Source organism: Perca flavescens, chromosome 1 (assembly GCF_004354835.1).
Source record: "Perca flavescens isolate YP-PL-M2 chromosome 1, PFLA_1.0, whole genome shotgun sequence".
NCBI lineage: Eukaryota > Metazoa > Chordata > Actinopteri > Perciformes > Percidae > Perca > Perca flavescens.
Window position 1 is genome coordinate 22,525,118 of NC_041331.1, and position 19,837 is coordinate 22,544,954.

Consider the following 19,837-nt stretch of genomic DNA (forward strand, 5'->3'; position numbering starts at 1 on the left):
TTTATGCTGTGGTACTGAAGTTTTGCAGTTGTGCTGTCCTATAGAGTATTCACCCCTTACAGCTGGATTTAAAGTCATTTATTTACCCTTGGTACACTTTAAGTGAGGATAGTGTAAACATGTTAATCACAGCTATTTTTTTTAACTGTACCCGTGTGTATGTTTATGAAAAAGCGGCATATGGATTTAGCCTCTGGACAGCAGCAGTATTTACTCTATGGTTGTATTGCACGCTTGTGCATAGTATTTCACAACTTCTGTTGAAGAATATGTTTCTTTCTGCTGTAATAGACTGTGTATGATGATAATGAGAGAAGATAAATACAATACAATACAACACTAAGAAATGCCAGGCATAAAAGCATAATATTGCAGTTCAGTATATTATCACACACGGTCACTCCCCCTAGTTTTTCCAGATACCCAGAATGAGAAATGTTTATCTGTTGTCCTCATCCTCAGAAACATATTGATCTCCTCAATAGCTACACCTGAGTAGAGAAAACCCACAGGCCTGTGTTGTTAGATATTAGTACTAGTGCTGCTAGATCAGGGGTGGCCAACCAGTTCAGCATAAAGAGCCACAAAAAAACACGCACCATAGCAAAAAGCCACACAACACATGCACGTCCATATTACAACAGTGACTTCCAGATCTAATGAAAGTCATAAAACATTTTTTTTTTTACTTAGATTGACTCAGTGGGAAACCTGACAGTCTTTGTTATCCACAATCCTTTTTAGGTGTGGTTGTACTCCGTTGTGGCCACTCTTTCACTCATTTGTCACTAGAGGGGCTTTCAAACAATCAGCAGTAAAAGGGTTAATGAGGAAGGTGATCTATGGCCGTTTTTTTTCCTCAGGTTGCAGAATCTGTCCATAAAAAAAAACTCTGCTGCATTATTTTTTATTTTAAAATAATTGGCAAATGCATCATTCAAATGTTTTTTTTTTTTTAAACTTATCTGAAATGTTTCAAAAAGTAAAAAAAAAAATCTACCAATAACACAGCCCCCAGCCACACAGTAAGAGCCTCAAAGGAGCAGGCAAAGAGCCGCATGTGGCTCAAGAGCCACAGGTTCGCCACCCCTGTGCTAGATTGTTCCGTAACATTACACTGTATAATGTCTCTTCAGAAAACAAGTTTCTAAAGCTCCACGTTTTTATATGTGCATACAAAATAAAATTGAAAAAATCTAAGATGTACTAAAGATCAGAAAGCCAGCAGCATCTCGAGAGATGTGTCACAGTTTGAAGGGATAATGGATGGCAGTACTGAGTACCAGTGGCAGCTAAGTAATCCTGCAGAGCCATACACCTTTAAGGCCCTCTGCAGTAGTGGGGTTTCTGTAAATAGGGAGGCTTGACCTGCCATGGTGGTTAGATGACAAGGTTGGGCATCGGATAAATACATCTGTGATTAGGAATGGTTAGGAATGATTAAATGTCTCTCTTTTTTTTATATAAAGCATGAGAAACGTCCAAGTACAGTGTGAGGAAGAAGTAGCCTAGATCAACCTGACCCTGCTTCAATGTGTCAGACCAGATTTTTGTTGTTTGTTCAGGGCTGTTGATCACAGATGTGTAGATTTAGCTCAATACTGCAAGATGTTGTGTATAAATAGATGTATAAGATTTAGTTTTATTTTGTTGTAAAATAAATTATATAGCCCAAATCCTCTTGTCTTAGCCCAGTCACATATATAATAGACGACAACAAATAGAAACAGAGTCATGGCATAATATTTCAGTCATGTCAACACCAGCACCACTAGCCACTTATCTGTTTCCGATTCTATCCTGTGACAGTAACATGCGTTTATGCTCTAGTTAAAGAAATGAATGGCCCCATGTAACTGAAATCAATAAAGCCTGGTAAGCGGGCTAAGGGAGAGTGCGGAGCCCTACACTTTGTGTAAAAGAATATGTGGTTCTTTACCTGGCTAAAGTGCTACCATGTTTTACAGTTGACTGAGGCATTCATTGTAATCTAAACCAGATGTGGTTTTGTTTAGAAGTATAGAAACACAGACATACGGGGATGTGATCAGGAGTATGGACGTCATACTAATTTAGTTTTCTTCCTTGGTGTTGTTTTCTCTCCATCTTCCCCCTTTTCAATCCCTGCAGCCACAACCTGAGGACTGTATCGTTTCGGCACCCTGTGACTGGACAGATATCCCCTGAAAACACAGAATACACACTACAAGACAGGTGAGTGGGTATTTTTTTCCCCTGGGAATGATGCATATACTGCATGCTTAAATGTACAGATTCAGTTAATTCAAGGTCATGCGTTTGGATTCTACAGATAGACTGAAGAATAGTCGGTATGTTTTAACTGAAAAAGTGTTACAGTTAAGTGTTCATCTGGAAAATGAGCTGCGGTCATAGTCAGAACACTAAAGGATGGCCAACGTTATAATTTTCATCAAATTGATGTATTTTAAAAATATTGCCTTAATAAGATTAATGGTAATGGAATGGCTGACACTCACATATGCTTTTGACTGTGTTAATATCACATCTGGTGTCATCAATCTGCTTCATCACTCAGCCAAGTTTTTCTTTTCTTTTTTCTGGTCCATTTAAGCCATTATTCTCAGTGAAGTTGAAGTCATAAAAATGGAAAGCTGACTGTGTGCCTCTGACTTTGATACTGAAATTGACAGAATATCCCCAAGATATTTCTTAAGAAGAATCGAGATTGGCAACAGTGCCTTGTTTTCATTCACTACAGTATAAATTGTCATTGCATGGCAGTTGGATTTATTGTCATTTGGATTTGTCTTCATTTTATGTCATTGTGTGAATCTCATCCTGCAAAGCCATCAACGCTGTACGACAGGTTTACAGCACAATATAAGGCAGCAGGTGTCTGATCGTATTTAAGCTGGCCAATGTAAGATGATCATGCATGGGGCTGATTCCACTTAAGGCAGAAGCAGGTTTAGATTCAAAGTATGTGACCTCCACATTCCCACTAATTAAAAGATGGTCTGTTTAAGCAGTGCAAAACTGATTGTGATTCATCTGCATCCTCCACTGTCATTCATTCCCTTAAACTCTTCATTATCCCTCATTCAGTTCTGTTGAGCCATGGATTTGTATACCATCAAGGGGCTTTAAAGTTACTGTTGCCTTTGTTGCTGCAACAGAATGTTGCTTTTACTTTGAAATGCCAGTCATAATCTCTTAAAGCTACAGTAAGAATGGTATACATTTTATGCCCCTTTCACAACAACATGGCAAGGATGTCATGAAACGGACAGGAAAAAGTAATGAAATGAAAATGAAAGAGTCTCAGCATACATCATACTGTACAGTAGGCATAATGAAATTCTGTATACATCATTTTTATTTTTATTATTAGAGGAACACACAAGATGTTTCATACATACTGTTCGTCCCACTGTCCGTACGCACTCTTGAAACCACAGCAATCACCCCTGTTTTGGCAACTACTGTAAGAGAATAGTTAAGCTTTCAGCAAACAGATTGAAATAAATCCTGCTTTGATGTGTCACATTGTACAGTTTTTGGGCTGAGCATATATCCACCTTAACTCATCCAACACAAAACACACATCCAGTGAATGTAAAAATAATTCATGTTTTTTTTTATCAATGTAAGATCTTAGGGGTGCCTGGGTAGCTCACCTGGTAGAGCAGGCGTCCATATATAGAGGTTTACTCCTTGACGCAGTGGCTGCCCTACGGCCCTTTGCTGCATGTCATTTCCCCCTCTCTCTCCACTTTCATGTCTTCAGCTGTCCTATATAAATAAAGGCCTAAAATGCCCAAAAAAATAATCATTAAAAATGTAAGATCTTAGTTACTTTTGGTGTTCATCAGAAAAATTAATGACTGAGAAAGATCAGTTGAAACTTGATGAATGATGCCACATCAGTACATGTGAACATTCAAAGTAGTCTGTTAAACACTAGTCTATATCCATGTTGTTCTACTTCCGGGATTACTCCATTGGCGACGGAAATTCCGCTGGAATTCACTCATTTAGGCCGGCTATCCGTTTCTGTTGGCATTTTAAACTCCGGTCGATTTATGAGGACTACAGTTAACCTTTTCTCAGATCTCTGCAGGGTAAATCCAGAGAGCCAGCTAGACTATCTGTCCAATCTGAGTTTTCTGTTGCACAACTAAAACAATCTTTGAACGTACATGTTCCAGCAGAACAAGGCTATTTTGCAGTGGCGCTGTTGCTCCGTATGGCGCTTAATGCCACCCAAGACAATTGTGATTGGTTTAAAGACATGCCAATAAACCAGAGCACGTTTTTCTCCCATCCCGGAATGCTGTGTGGACTCACCAGACCCTCCTCCGCAGCGCTGTAAATGAAGGTCTGGCAACGTGAGACTAGTCAAACACCAGCTCTAAACACTGGTTACATACACGGTACGTTATCCGTTTTACCATAAATCTTCAAGCAGCTTTAAGTACTAGAATTATTTTTCTAGTTTTAGCTCAGTCTTAAACTAAGACTATGAGAAGAGATGTGAAAAAGGCAGCTTTAGTGCAGATGTAGGTCAATTCAGCAACATTGTAAGACACAAAGTGTGAATTTCAATTAGCTATTTTAACTCCAGCATCTACTCCAAACCACTCTTTGTTGCAGTACACACACACACACTGCTAACTGCTGTGTGATACATTTTCTTCTAAACCAGCATCTTTTTACATTACTGCCGTATTTTTGTGCCTTTCTCTTGCACCCTTCTTTTCATAATGGTGTTGTAGAGTTTAGTAGAAAGCATGACAGCTGGGGTGCAGTCTGGGTATCGAATGTGAGCAACACAGGCATGACCTTACTGTGGCTGCAAAATGTTGCTTCTCTTCACTGTCAATGATATCTGAAAAGGAAATTGGTTTCTTCCATGAATCATTGACTGCCTTCCAAGTAAGGAGAACCTCAGTGTGTTCTCTGGAGACCTGTATCGGATTGAGGACAGAACAGGAAAAAGAGCTTTAGGAGGCCCTTCCCCCTGGATGGTTCGATCAGCCTAAGCTTTGCCTGCCTTTGTTATAGATTATCACACTATGATCAATTCGTCAACTCTCCCCGTGGGCACCCACTGCCTGCAAGGATTAGAAAAAGTCAAATATTGCCCTCATTTCTATCATACAATAGCAAGAGAAGCAGGGAGATGGAGCTTAGTGTCTTCCCCCCTTCTACACTATGTGATGTGAAATATCGCTCCTCTCCACCACATGCCATAACAAATCTCCTGGGGAACTGTTCAAATGACAGTGGTGGTAAACAGTATGAAAGCTTCACATAAAACAGCAGAGTCCCCTTAATACAACAGAAACATCCTGTAAAAATGCTGGCTGAAGTCCAGACTGTGAGTGCAGATACTGGATGTTTTGTTGCACTGTGGTCTCTCTTTTTTTTTTTTTTTTGCTTTAGCATACACATCTCTCGCTTATCTTTTTCCCCCCTTAGCTTCAGTGTAGTGCAGCAACATGAAGCAGGAAAACACAACAGGGTTAGAGCTGCTTTTAACCTCTTTGCGGAACAATGCAGGGTGCTAGTGGCAGAGTTGTCAGAGAGACAGTTCACACATTTCTTCCTATTGTAAGTTCACTCCTGAAGTCAGGAAGAGGCTCTGCCTAGTACTGGCCAGTTGCATTTCAATTATACTGGTTGACTGGCTGCAGATGAGTTTAAAAAATGTTGTAAAAGTTTTGTTACCTTATACCTTCTTAAGAAGTGATAGACGTCACATGCCTTTTTCTAGGCATGTGAGAGGGAATATGAACAATACTATTTAAATAAACACTTACTGAGTGTAACAATCATTTTTAATATAATAGTTGGTTCCGGACCTGGTGGTTCCAGCATCACAGAAATAATAATAATAATAATAATAATAATAATAATAATAATAATAATAATAATAATAATTTATTAATCCTGCAAGGGAAATTACAACGGTAATTACAATGGTTGGGACAGATCAGAGATCTCCTTATGGATCATCTCACCGGTTCCTGCATGTTAAACAAAGACAAAGGCAATTTTTAAAACAAAAGTTAAGGCGGCTTTGTGGGGAGTGTTGATGTTTCACTTTTAAGGGAGGGAGTTGAAACCGTGGTAGTGGAGTTGCAACGGGGTCTAGTAGGTTTATATGATTATTTATATGTAATTGATTTGTATTGTGTTAATACGGTAATGTTCCTTTGAGTTGTTGGGCTTTTAAATTCGTAAAACAAAAATCTAATCAAATCAAACATAACCATAATCTAGGATGGTTCTAAGGACATGGATTGCACAGTTTTCTAATTTAAACCCGACACAGAACCTTTAAAATGTGATGTGACAGGAGGTCTGCAGGATTTGTGGATGAAATATCTGCTGGAACTGGATGTTATTATTACCTTATCAGCACAGACTAAAATTCCTACAATACATTTCTTGGACCTTGTTAAATCAAATCCGGGCTGTCTCCAGTTTTCCCATTATCTATTGTAGATGAATCTCTTTTTGAGCACATGCTGTAGGACAAATCTGCATCACCCTGGAAGTGAATGTATTGGCCATTGCAGTAAAATACGTTGTATTGTTGGATACAGATTTTTTTTTTACTGTATATACTATGGTTGGTTGAGGCAAAACAGACCCTGTTTAAATATTTCTAATGGTGTGGGTTGCAATACAAAAATGTGTTATTTGATAACCTGTAGTGAGTACCACTTGGTAAATTCATCAATATCAGAAGAAGAAAAAGAAGGTGGAGCTGGACCTGACTGCTGATCAGTATTTCTTCCATGTTGATTTTTCTGTATTCATGGTAATATGATGATATCATGAGGAAATGTGAGGTGGGACGTGTATAGAAGCTGTGTGTGTGTGTGTGTGTGTGTGTGTGTGTGTGTGTGTGTGTGTGTGTGTGTGTGCGCGCGTGTATGGTTTCACCAAAGGCTTTGGTTCTTTTTTTGTTTGTTTTGACTTGTTATCTGGGTCGGTGTATGATGTGTGCCCCGAGGTGTGTCACTGGAGTGTTTGGCACACAAAGCTTCCACTGTTAACACGTCCACCGCATAGCCATTGGCTGTGAGAGGTTGCGTGGCGGTGTCAGGAAATAGACATATCCTTTATATGTGAAAGCTCAGCACAGGGCTGTGTCCCTGCGTATCTGTAGTTTGTCGGAGGAATTAAGAGGGAATATCACTCATCAATGCTTCTCATCTTGTCTGTATTACTGATCTGCTGCTATGCTGCCTTTTCAACTGTAGGATAGAAGTCCGTATGTCCAAGTCAGCGGCCAATCAGAGATCCCCGAGCATGGTCACAGAGTCCTCCAGGGCTGTGACATCAGCAGCAGTGGATGCCACCTCAGGGTCAAAGGTGAGTATCAGTGTTTGTCTTTATTGAGAGCCCAAACGTTTACATCAAGTATGTTTCACTTGTGTTTGTCAGTTTTACTGTAAACTTTAAAAATGTAAGAATCTTTACAGAGAAAATGAATCCTAAAACAGAATCAAAATGTTTTTTGTTTTTTTTCAGGTTTTCTTATTTGACATTTATCGTAATTGACCAAGAATTTCTTTAGTAGTGAATTTCTTTAGAAGCTCTCTTGATGTTGAAGCTCATATTGATGAACTAGTTTAATCAACTCTAGAAGACATTATCTCACTCGGATTAACGGCAACAAAGAGCAATCATTTTGTCATTTTTTAAAGCATAATAAAACTTATTACACATCCTCAGGGACTGGACGGGGGTGTGGTGTACAGTAGCATCTTTGTGATAGACTTGCTGTTATTTCCACAGTGATCATGGACATTTTCACTGCAAACATGTTTTGTCACTGAATATGAGACACACCGCTGAAGCGCATGGCTGTCATTAAATCACAGAGAAATCTGAAATATTATAGTATATAATATAGTTTCAATGCAACTTAACATTAGAGACTTCCATTGCCCTGAGGGACATGAATGCGTGAATACTTGAAGAAATGTTTATTTCAAATACTTGTGATTTTAGACTGCATTGTTGTAGAGCTGACATGATCAATTAGTCAATCTAAAATAAATTGATGAGCACCAATTTTGATAATTGCTGGTTCCAGACCCTCATGTGTGAACCCTTTTTTGCTTTTCTTTGTCTAATATAACAGTACACTAAATATCTTTGGGTTATGAACTGTGGTCTGACAAAACAGACAATATCGAAGACGTTATGTTGGGCTCTTGGAGCTTCTGAAGGACATTCTTAACTAATTTCAGTGTCATCTTATAGACCAAATTATAGAGAAAATAACCAGCAGATCAACAGATAACGTCTGTGTGATGATTGTTTTGTGTGACTGACTTACCTTACATTTTGGTCCCTCTGGTGTTTTTCATTTTGTCTCATTAAAAAGTGTCACATTTATGAGGAACTGGGTATGCATATTTGTCCCCTCAACATTTGTGTCTTCTTTTAGCCAGCTGCTCAACCCAACAATACCAGGTATTTCTGTAGAAAAGAACAATTTAATTGTGTCAGAGAAAATTACCTTGTCATGGATGCATGCATCCACAAGTATAGCCAGTTGGTATTTCCTCTTTTCATTATGGGTGTTAGAAGAAGGAAGTTCCAGGAAAGAAGGCCAGTTAACTCCATTTTGCAGTTATATTCTCTGCACTGTGGAGGGCAAAGCCATACACCTTTCTTTACTACATAATTTTATTTATTTATTACTGTTTTGTTTTGTTGTTTTTATAACATGAAAAACATGCTACTGTGCCTTTTGTTTTATAACATCCAGGAGTTTTTTTTATCGTATAACAATATTTATTTTGCTTTATAATATTTGTTTGTGTTTGCCTTGTGTTGGAACCCAGGAAGAATAGTCTTCACTACGGTGATGACTAATGGGGACCCTAATAAACAATAAATACCAGTAGACTCTTTTTGTCAAATTCATGACCCCCCTTCCTCATGTAAACTGATTAAATGTTATCAATCTTTAACAATATTGGGGAAACTACTGGTAAAAACAAGTCAATTTAATCAATTAATTTAATTGAAACCAGATTCATTCAACTTTCATTTAGCTCCAACCAGCCACCACATAATCAAGTCTTTTGGTTTTTCTTTGCTTTCTGCAGTGTTCCAGAGGTGCGGGGAAAGTGCACAGTTTTGGCAAGAGGGATCATGCTATTAAAAGAAACCTCAACATCCCAGTGGTGGTGAGAGGCTGGCTCTATAAACAGGTGAGCTCGGGATCCTCCGCTCTTATTTTTTGTCTTAAAGAAAGACCCCACCTGTCACATTTTAAAGGGTTTTGTGTAGAATCTCATGTTCTGTGAACTGTACCATTTACAAAATGAATCCTCACAATACCCTTACAAAACCCTTTGAATCTGGATTTCAGTGTTTTAAGCAGCATGACAAACAAAGACAACCAATTCCCCGACCAAACCCAGAGTTAGAGACATGCATTACTTAGTCAAATGTAGAGGCTGCATCTTTGTGCCAAATGCTGCAAGAAAAAAACTGAACTTAAATTAAATTATTGTTCCTATAATTTAATTAGATTCTCCCGAATCTGTATTTGAGTGCTGTATTCCCGAACTACACTTTCTTATTAAAAAGTTCCTGCAAGGAGGATTTCTTAATACACTGTGTGTTGCGTTTCCCCCTTCACCTCCAGGACAGCTCTGGAATGCGGCTGTGGAAAAGGAAGTGGTTTGTTTTGTCAGACTACTGCTTGTTTTACTACAAAGGTGAGTCTATTAAAAGTGCACTTGGCCATGGTTTAACAGACAAAACTTTAAACGGTCATACAAATATACAACCTTCGGCGAGCTCCTATGAGGGATGTTAATTTCTTGAATAATTCTTGCTATCTCTTACTCTCCCCGGCTTTTCTCTTCCTCCACCTTTTCCTTCCTTATTAACTTGAGTGTTTTATTATGGGATGTAATCTGTGCTTGTTTTGCCAGAACATCTACTTCCTGTCTTTCATTAATCATACTGAATAATAGATAAGCCACATGCCACCTTGTGCCACATAGCCTTGACCAGACAAGAGTCTACCATGAATAATGCCTTGCTAATTTCCCTGCTGTTCATTAAATCTGCAATCAGTCATACTCTGTGTTGTTTGTTCTTTCTTTACAGACAGCAGAGAGGAGACCGTGCTTGGGAGCATCCCTCTGCCCAGTTATGTCATTGCACCAGTTGAGCCTGATGATCACATAAACCGCAAATACGCTTTCAAGGTAACACTGAAGTGGCATTGAATCAGATTTATGAAAGAAATTATAATGCCAGAAAAACATGTTTACTATATTCAGTTTTTCTGAGAATATTCATTACTACATCACTATTTGGAAGCAATCCTCAAATACTAGTTTTCCTGGTGTGGTCTCTGTAACACAGGAATGATGGTTGGGTACTCCCTGCATACTGGATGGCATTTTGTGATTCAGCAGTATTCACAGAATCAGATAACAACTGATTCTTCTTTACAATTTTCGGTCGCCTACTACTTCTGCATACTTTCACCTACAAAAATGTTCAGCTCTTTAAGGACATCTGTGCTTGTATTCAACTTTTTCCCACCATTTATAGTTTTTCAAATATTAAGCTTTTTTACACTTAGTACGCTGCCAATAGACAAGCAGCAAGTTGTGTGTGTGTGTGTGTGTGTGTGTGTGTGTGTGTGTCAAACATTCTATACTATGAATTTTTTCCACATACATACTATTACTTTTTTATCACCTTTTTATCATTGTTTTCAACATACTATGCTAAGGCAACAAAAATGTACATGCACTCTATGAACTTCTCACATATCACTTACTGTTTCCCCATAATACCTGTTAACCCTTAATAGTACTCTTTTCTAAATGTAATGTAATTTTTATATTGTTATGTAAATATGTAATTTTACTTTCTTTTAGGGTGACTTTTACCATCTGTCTAGGGACAGCAGATGAAAAATATATATATACAGTATATACTATATATATATAGTGGTTAGTACTACAGGCAGCAAGTTATCCTTGCAGAATCAGGTTCAATACCCAATCCAGGCTGGCCCTTTTTCATGACATTTTTTTCAACATACTATGCTTTGATTCTTTTATCACTTTTTATGACATCTATACTATGACTTTTTTATCACTTTTTTTAATCACTTTTTTTGACATCCTAAGCTATTACTGTTTTCAACTTGAATTCTTTGGTGGCACATTGGCTCAGTGGTTAGTTCTACTGCCAACAAACAACCAGCAAATAGTCACGGCAGCAAGTTGTCCTTGCAGACCCATACACAGTCCGGTCTGTCCCTTTTTCATGACGTTTTTTTCAACATACTATACTTTGATTTTTTAATGACTTTTTTCTATATACTGTACTATGAATTTTGTATCACTTTTTTTTGACATACTATACTATGACTTTTTTCGACTACAATACAATGACTTTTTTCGACATACTATACTATGACTTTTATATCACTTTTTTCGACACACTATACTATGACTTTTTATCACTTTTTTCGACATACTATACTATGACTTTTTTCGATATACTAAACTATGACTTTTTTTGACTACAATACAATGACTTTTTTTGACATACCATACTATGACTTTTTATCACTTTTTCGACATACTATACTATGACTTTTTTTCGATATACTAAACTATGACTTTTTTTGACTACAATACAATGACTTTTTTCGACATACCATACTATGACTTTTATATCACTTTTTTCGACACACTATACTATCACTTTTTTGACATACTATAGTATGACTTTTTTCAACTACAATACTATGATTTTTTTTCGACATACTATACTATGACTTTTTTCGACACGCTATAGTATGACTATTTTATCACTTTTTTCAATATGATATGCTGACTTTTTTTTTTATGCATTTCTGCTTTTAATTTTTAGGACAGCTTAGATATGATGGAAAAGACATGCAGGTAATTGCCACAGGTCAGATTCTAACCATGGGATGCTGGCTGGAGGAATAAACCTCTATATGGGCGTCCACTATACCAGCTGAACTCTCCAGTTAGACATACTGTTCTTTGACTTTTTTTAATCATTTTTTTCAACATACTATAATAATATTACTATACTATATAATAAGAATTTTTTCGACACAGTATACTATGATTTTTTTCAACATACATAATGTACAGGCCAAAAGTTTGGAGACACCTTCTCATTCAATGTGTTTTCTTTATCTTCATGACTATTTTTATACATTGTAGATTCTCACTGAAGGCATCAAAACTATGAATGAACACATATGTAATTATGTAATTAACAAAAAAGTGTGAAATAACTGAAAACATGTCTTATATTTTAGATTCCTCCAAGTAGCCACCCATTTTTGATAGCGCTGCAAACCCTTGGTGTTCTCTCAATGAGCTTCATGAGGTAGTCACCTGAAATGGTTTTCACTTCACAGGTGTGCCTTGTCAGGGTTAATTAGTGGAATTTGTTCCCTTATTAATGTGATTGGGACCATCAGTTGCTGTTAGAATTCATATTATGGCAAGAACCAATCAGCTAAGTAAAGAGAAATGAGTGGCCATCATTACTTTAACAAATGAAGGTCAGTCAGTCCGGAAAATTGCGAAAACTTTGAATGTGTTCCCGAGTGAAGTCGCAAAAACCATCAAGCGCTACAATGAACCTGGCTCACATGAGGACCGCCCCAGGAAGACCAAGACCAAGAGTCACCTCTGCTGCTGAGGATAAGTTCATCCGAGTCACCAGCCTCAGAAATCGCAAGTTAACTGCAGCTCAGATTAGAGACCAGATGAATGCCACACAGAGTTCTAGCAGCAGACATATCTCTAGAACAACTGTCAAGAGGAGACTGCGCGAATCAGGCCTTCATGGTCAAGCTGCTAGGAAACCACTGCTAAGGAGAGGCAACAAGCAGAAGAGATTTGTTTGGGCCAAGAAACACAAGGAATGGACATTAGACCAGTGGAAATCTGTGCTTTGGTCTGATGAGTCCAAATTTGAGATCTTTGATTCCAACCGCCGTGTCTTTGTGCGACGCAGAAAAGGTGAACGGATGGATTCTACATGCCTGGTTCCCACCATGAAGCATGGAGGAGGAGGTGTGATGGTGTGGGGGTGCTTTGCTGGTAACACTGTTGGGGATTTATTCAAAATTGAAGGCATACTGAACCAGCATGGCTACCACAGCATCCTGCAGCGACATGCCATCCCATCCGGTTTGCGTTTAGTTGGACCATCATTTATTTTTCAACAGGACAATGACCCCAAACACACCTCCAGGCTGTGTAAGGGCTATTTGACCAAGAAGGAGAGTGATGGAGTGCTGTGCCAGATGACCTGGCCTCCACAGTCACCGGACCTGAACCCAATCGAGATGGTTTGGGGTGAGCTGGACCGCAGAGGGAAGGCAAAAGGGCCAACAAGTGCTAAACATCTCTGGGAACTCCTTCAAGACTGTTGGAAAACCATTTCAAGTGACTACCTCTTGAAGCTTATCAAGAGAATGCCAAGAGTGTGCAAAGCAGTAATCAGAGCAAAGGGTGGCTACTTTGAAGAAACTAGAATATAAGACATGTTTTCAGTTATTTCACACTTTTTTGTTAAGTACATAATTCCACGTGTTCATTCATAGTTTTGATGCCTTCAGTGAGAGTCTAAAATGTAAATAGTCATGAAATAAAGGAAACGCATTGAATGAGAAGGTGTGTCCAAACTTTTGGCCTGTACTGTACATAACATACACTTTGACTTCTTAATAGCTTTTCAACTTACATTCTTTGGTGGCACACTGGCAACAGGCAACCAGCAAGTAGTCACTGCACAAAAGTAATTCTTGCAGACCCAAGCTTGATACCCAGTCTGGGCTGGCCCTCTTCATGATGTTTTTTTTCCACATACTATACTTTGATTTTTTTAATGGCTTTTTGTTTTTACATACTATACTATGACTTCTTTCAACATACTATACTATGATTTTTTATCACTTTTTTTGACATACTAGACTATTGACGTTTTTCCATTACGTGGTACCTGCTCAACTCGCCTCAACTCTACTCGACTCGATGCACTATGCATCCATTTTCCATTGCAGATTTTAGTACAGCCTCAGCGTGGCTGGTTGTCATAGCGGCGCCGCAGTAAATTGCCATGACCCGTTCTCTTAATACATCCATGCGTAACCTAACGCGACACACACATAGAGAACATCCAAGGTGTGTTGTTGTTGCCACAGCCAGAAGACACATTTTGTTTCAAATAAAGCTGGAGGCAACAATAAACCCCACAGCTGGCTAAACTATTTAAAAATGGCGGGTTTGTTCAGGACACCCACTTCTGTCGCTTTCACGTCACGTTTTGGTATCGCCTCAGCTCGCTTGGAACCTCGACTGAGGTGGTACTAAAAAAAGTACTTGTTAGCAGGTACCAGGTATTTTTTTTCGTAATGGAAAACCAAAAAAGGCGACTAGAGTCGAGTCGAGCAGGTACCATGTAATGGAAAAGCGCCGTATGACTTTTTATAACTTTTTTCGACATACTATACTATGACTTCTTTCGACATACTATATTATGACTTTTTTTTATCACTTTTTTGACATACTATACTATGACTTTACCACTTTTTTAAATATACTGACATTTATATGACTTTTTGACATTCTATAATATGACTTTTTTTGACATTCTATATTATGACTTTTTTTGACATTCTATGTTGTGACTTTTTTTGACATATACCATGACCTTTTTATCCCTTGTTTTTGATAAACTATGCTATGACTTCTGACTGTGTTGGCTATACTATGACTTTTCTTTTTTTTTTTTTTACTTAAAATATTTCACTTTTTGTTTAATACATTATTGGTATTATTTAACATTTCAATTACATTTGTACTAATTAAAACCATTCTTACTTTTTCAACTATTCTTACTACTTCACCTTCTTCTTACGCAGTATGCCAGCAATCCAGTTTAGCCTTAGCAATTTAGCTTTTCAGCAATCACAAGTATTTTCTGCAGGAAATGCATTTTGTAGTTTTTCTTGCTTTTTTGAAAGCAGTTCATGATCTGCTATTAGGGCTGGCAATCGAACCTCAGTACTTGAGTACCAACCAAAGTATCAAAAGTTAGAATCAGGTCATAGTTCTGTTTACTCATTGTTTGATCATGTATTTCCTGATTTTAATTGTAACCGTATTTATAGATCATTTTATTTAAGCAAACATTTACGGCTGCTTGTATGACAGTAAGAAAACATGAAATATGTACAGTATGTGTTTGAGAAGTTTGGCTCATTTTGTTAAATTAACAAAATTTGTTCTGTAGAAAAGCAAATTTATTTAATTAATTTAAATAAAGTAAGGTAGGGAAAAATTATTGTTTTGTTATTGGTTCCAAAGCATCTACTGACTGTACTATCACATTTTTGGGCAAGAAAGATTTTGCATGCAACTCATCTTTTGATATCTATGAAGACTTCTTCATGGAGTTTGATTGTGTTGAGTGTGATGCAACTTCTGACCTTCTGGTCACTGATCTTTTTTTTTTATTTTTTACTGTAACACAAATGGTAGTGTGTTACTTGACAATGGATGGCTGCAGTACAACCCTGTATGTAGTCAGAAGTACATTTTGCGCTGTGTTTTGGTAGCCCTAGCAGTGTGCTGGAGAGGCTGCAGTGCAGTCTTCAATATGGTGTGCTGACTGAGCACAGTGCAAGAGCTTTGTTCTTTCACTGAAATCTGAATGGCACATAACTCATTTGCTATACTGTACCCAATAGAGTCAGCCCGTATTTGATAATAGTGTCATTTTTATTTAAAAATGTGCGACAGAACTTTTCCTTGCATGCAGCAAAGTCTGTGAATTCTGCCAGAGGACAGCAAAGAGATCTATGTATTTTGGTTAAGGCAAGAGTGTTAACATTATCCAGCTCCTCCTTTGTGGAAACACAGAGATAGTTGCAAAGAACAATAGTGGTGAATGTTTGATGCACCACTGCAGCTTCAGGGCATTCAGTTGCAATCCTTTGAGCTCCTTTGTACTTATGCTTTTGTTCTTGGATTCTGTGTGTATGTGTGCGTGTCTGAGTGTGACTATGAATGTGTGTGCATGTGTGGGACGCGTCTCCTGCGTTTTAAAGATCGTATTACATACAATAATTGTGCTGCTGGAAATATTAATTATACATTCAGCCTATTCATCGTCTCCTCCCACCACTTGCTGGAGAGTGTTTGTAAGGTTAGGTGAAATGAGCATGGGCTCTGCTGTACCACCTTGTATTTAAGAGATCTCTTTTCCCTACAGCTCTCTCTGAGCCATCATGCATTAAAGAGCAGGTGATTTCATTACGTGTATCTGAGGTGCTTCGGAAATATTCAGTTACTGCTAAGTAAGCATGAAAGCAGCTCAGTAGATGTCTGGTGTTGTTCAACAACGCAATGTTTCTGATTGTTAGAGCTACTGACGGACTACAGTTTGTGCTGGCCTGAAATAATGAGAGATGGGGACACAAAATATTCTCAAAATCAATTTGATTAGCAGTTGAATGGAGACTATATAATAAATCAGGTTGTTTAAGTCTTCTCTTAAGTATTTGTACTAGAGTATGTTTTTAACCTTCCCTGATCAATGACGCCGTGATGATGTGTCTGATTGTAAAATGTCAAAACGCTTATGATGCTGCCACTGTTACTCATTCTTGCTTCTGTGATGACTGCCATAAGACCACAGCCGGAGCCATTTCCTGTTCTTTCTTATTGAGTCAGCAACTTCCTTTTGTTTTCTGTTGTTCTCTTATTTTTGCTCATCTCACTGTGTTTCTCTCATTCCCTGTTGGTCAATTGCCTCCCATTGTGACCCGGTGTGTGCACGAGCGGAGTGAGTACTGTTCTCTACAGGCGGTCGTCCTCAATCCCATTGGCTTCCTGTCTTGCATGAATAGGTATTTGATTTTACTTTAGCCTCATCAGTGGACCTCCTCAGCTCATTTTGTTTCATATTATGCTAGCAGCTGATGAACGCACATTTCTAAATGTGCATCAAAATCTCATCATGTACAGACATGATTACAGTCATCTATAGACAATGCCAGAGCACAAAGAGGTGCCATTAGTTTTAGTTAACAACTTTGCTGTGATTTGTTTCAAAATAAAAACAGAAAAAGGGAAAACTATTAATATTATATATTATTATTATAGTCCACCAAGGTTACAGTACCTACAGTGTTCACTCAAAAGAGAGACAGACAGACAGAGAGAGAGAGAGAGAGAGAGAGAGAGAGAGAGAGAGAGAGAGAGAGAGAGAGAGAGAGAGAGAGAGAGACAGCACTTTAACCGAAAACATGTGGAATGTCCATATATTTCATAAGTTAGCCAGTTGCTAATTTATATAAATGCGGGGAATGGGTAGAACAAGGCACTCACATTTCCAAGGTTACTCATTTGATCAGTCTCATGCTGTATACGTATATGCTCAGTGGCTCTGGTATTTGTCTTGTCAAGCTGCATATCATTTATCACACTCATCGTCATTGGAGTGGTGGGACGACAGGGTCTCAGCCGTTTTCCCACACTCCTCTCTGATTTCATTGCATTTTTTGGGATGTTTGTTGACATCAGCAGTTTGCCTCCTGCTGTACATATATTAATTTCATATTGTTTTACAATAGAAAATACAATATTACAATATGTACAATGTTGTATGTATGTTTACTTTGCAGTGTTTGGCTTCTCACATATTGCTTAAGTGAGTGCATTCACTTTTCAGTCAGAATTAAAAAAATCATGGGGATTATAAGGGTATTTTTTTTTTTTACTCTTAAGAACCTGCTGTATACAGATCATTCACTAAGAAGTTGATAATAAATATAAGATATTTCTTTAAAAATATATAATAAATGGTCAGAGCTCCCTTTACAATGAAGTCAACTTTGCACTAATTATACATGCTTCTACAGTATTTTAATGTAGGTGGAGTTCTATTTGTGAGGATATGTATGATAAGTCAGGATTGTATCTTCATAATTACTAAAGGACCCTTGTTCTGTCACTGTGGATATTTAGCATGTTATGGTATTGGATCACATTCTTTCCACGATGTATATAATGCAGTTTAGTCTTGTGTCGTTGATGCTCTGGCAGCTATTCATGATTTTTTGTTGTGGTGAAGTTAAAATTAATGTGAAATAACTTGCAATAGAAATAACAAAAGGTAAGCTAATGTTTATGATGTCATGTGCATCCTGACTAAAGTGATGACAGATGGCCACGCTGTAATTGTCTTTTTGTTGCCACTGTACAGTTGTTCGCTGCAGTTGCTGTCTAATTTCTGTATGCTTAAGAGATTGTATATTTTTCACTGAAGCTTTTTAAAAAGCAGTTTAAAAAATAACCTGTTATGCTTTTTTTCCAGAAACAGCACAATGTTCAAGCTGTTTCTGCTGGAGCACTTTGCTCCCTCCCTATTCTGTTTTTCCGAAAAATGTTGCTGTAAACTTTGTCCTCACTGAGATTACAGCTGTCAGTCTCAGTAAACAAGGAAGCAATGCTTTTTTTTTACTCATCAGCCTCACTGGCAGCTTTTTACTGTCTTCAGTTAGAAGTTCTCATATTTATCCTTTATCTCTCTCTCCTCCATCTCTCTCTCACTTTGATAGGCGAGCCATACAGGAATGCGCTCCTACATTTACAATAAGAACTCTGTGATTGGCTCACAGGCAGAACACTGCGGGATGCGGACATATTTCTTCAGTGCGGACACACAGGAGGACATGAATGGCTGGATCCGGGCCATGAACCAGGCTGCGCTGATGCAGCAGAGTCACACTATAAAGAGGTTGGTCTCACTCTACAGAGTAGGATTCATTTCTCCCATTGGCTGGGCTGCTACTTGTACCAACATCTTTCCTTTACTAAAGCAGTGTCTGTGAACTGGATATGTCTTAAGATGGTATCAGAAAGGGAAACTGGGTGTCACAGTAATTAACAAAAAAGTAAACATCTGTTTTGCAGCATTTAGTGTTGAGTTTTTTTATGAATCAACTACAGTGTCTACTCTGTGTGTGTGTGTGTGTGTGTGTGTGTGTGTGTGTGTTTGTTTGTGTGTGTGTGTGTGTGTGTGTACATATACATACTGCATGTGGGTCTTGTATAGATGAGGCTTATTGCAGCAAATAATGTGTTTCTCCAACAATAATCCCAATATGCAAAGCAGATTTGTGTGCATAGTTTTCTTTTGTTATAAAAATATTCACAATCAATGGCAGAAATAGTCCGCTATAGAGTCTCAATCTGTGGTAAATGCATTACAAACTGCAGTTAGACCTCTTAGATTAGCTGCATGCCCTCCATGGTTTGAATGGTCTGTGCAGTAATGCCACCTAGAGGCCAATGTAAGTCAGTACTCCTGAAATCTTTATTTTGTAAAGCACTCAATTTTCTACCTGAAAGTCTTAGTTTGGTCCCTTGAAATGTATTATATCAAATGCTTTGCACTAATGAAGCAATAATAAAGGCTAGCACTACATTTGCCAATGAGTTCTGTGTGAGGTGATCACTTCACTGCAGCTCAATCAGCTTAAATACACCTTTTATTGCTATTCCTACAATATCTTCATATTTGACTCTTAGGAATTATTTCTGCAGAAATAATCCACCCTTAAGTGTAAGCAGTTTGTAAAATTAGACATTTGAAATCATGTCTTATTCCCTTACTGTAAGTGGGAAAAGGATTACTGAATTTAAATGTGAAATCTAATGAATTAGTCTTATTATTTGAACACAAAGAGTGTCACACCACCTCCAAGCTATTTCATTTAGACAAA

General features: G+C 37.9%; 1 protein-coding gene across 3 annotated transcripts in view; it reads left to right on the plus strand.

Annotated features, from left to right (window-relative positions):
* Positions 1–19,837, plus strand: part of plekha7b (pleckstrin homology domain containing, family A member 7b) — a 76,338-nt gene that overhangs the window by 32,120 nt on the left and 24,381 nt on the right. For all 3 annotated transcript variants that reach the window (XM_028576163.1, XM_028576172.1, XM_028576179.1), the window contains exons 5-10: positions 2,131–2,214; positions 7,257–7,368; positions 9,120–9,224; positions 9,665–9,737; positions 10,135–10,235; positions 18,671–18,849. In XM_028576163.1, the coding sequence (XP_028431964.1) occupies positions 2,131–2,214; positions 7,257–7,368; positions 9,120–9,224; positions 9,665–9,737; positions 10,135–10,235; positions 18,671–18,849 (654 nt within the window). The remainder of the gene's footprint in view (positions 1–2,130; positions 2,215–7,256; positions 7,369–9,119; positions 9,225–9,664; positions 9,738–10,134; positions 10,236–18,670; positions 18,850–19,837) is intronic.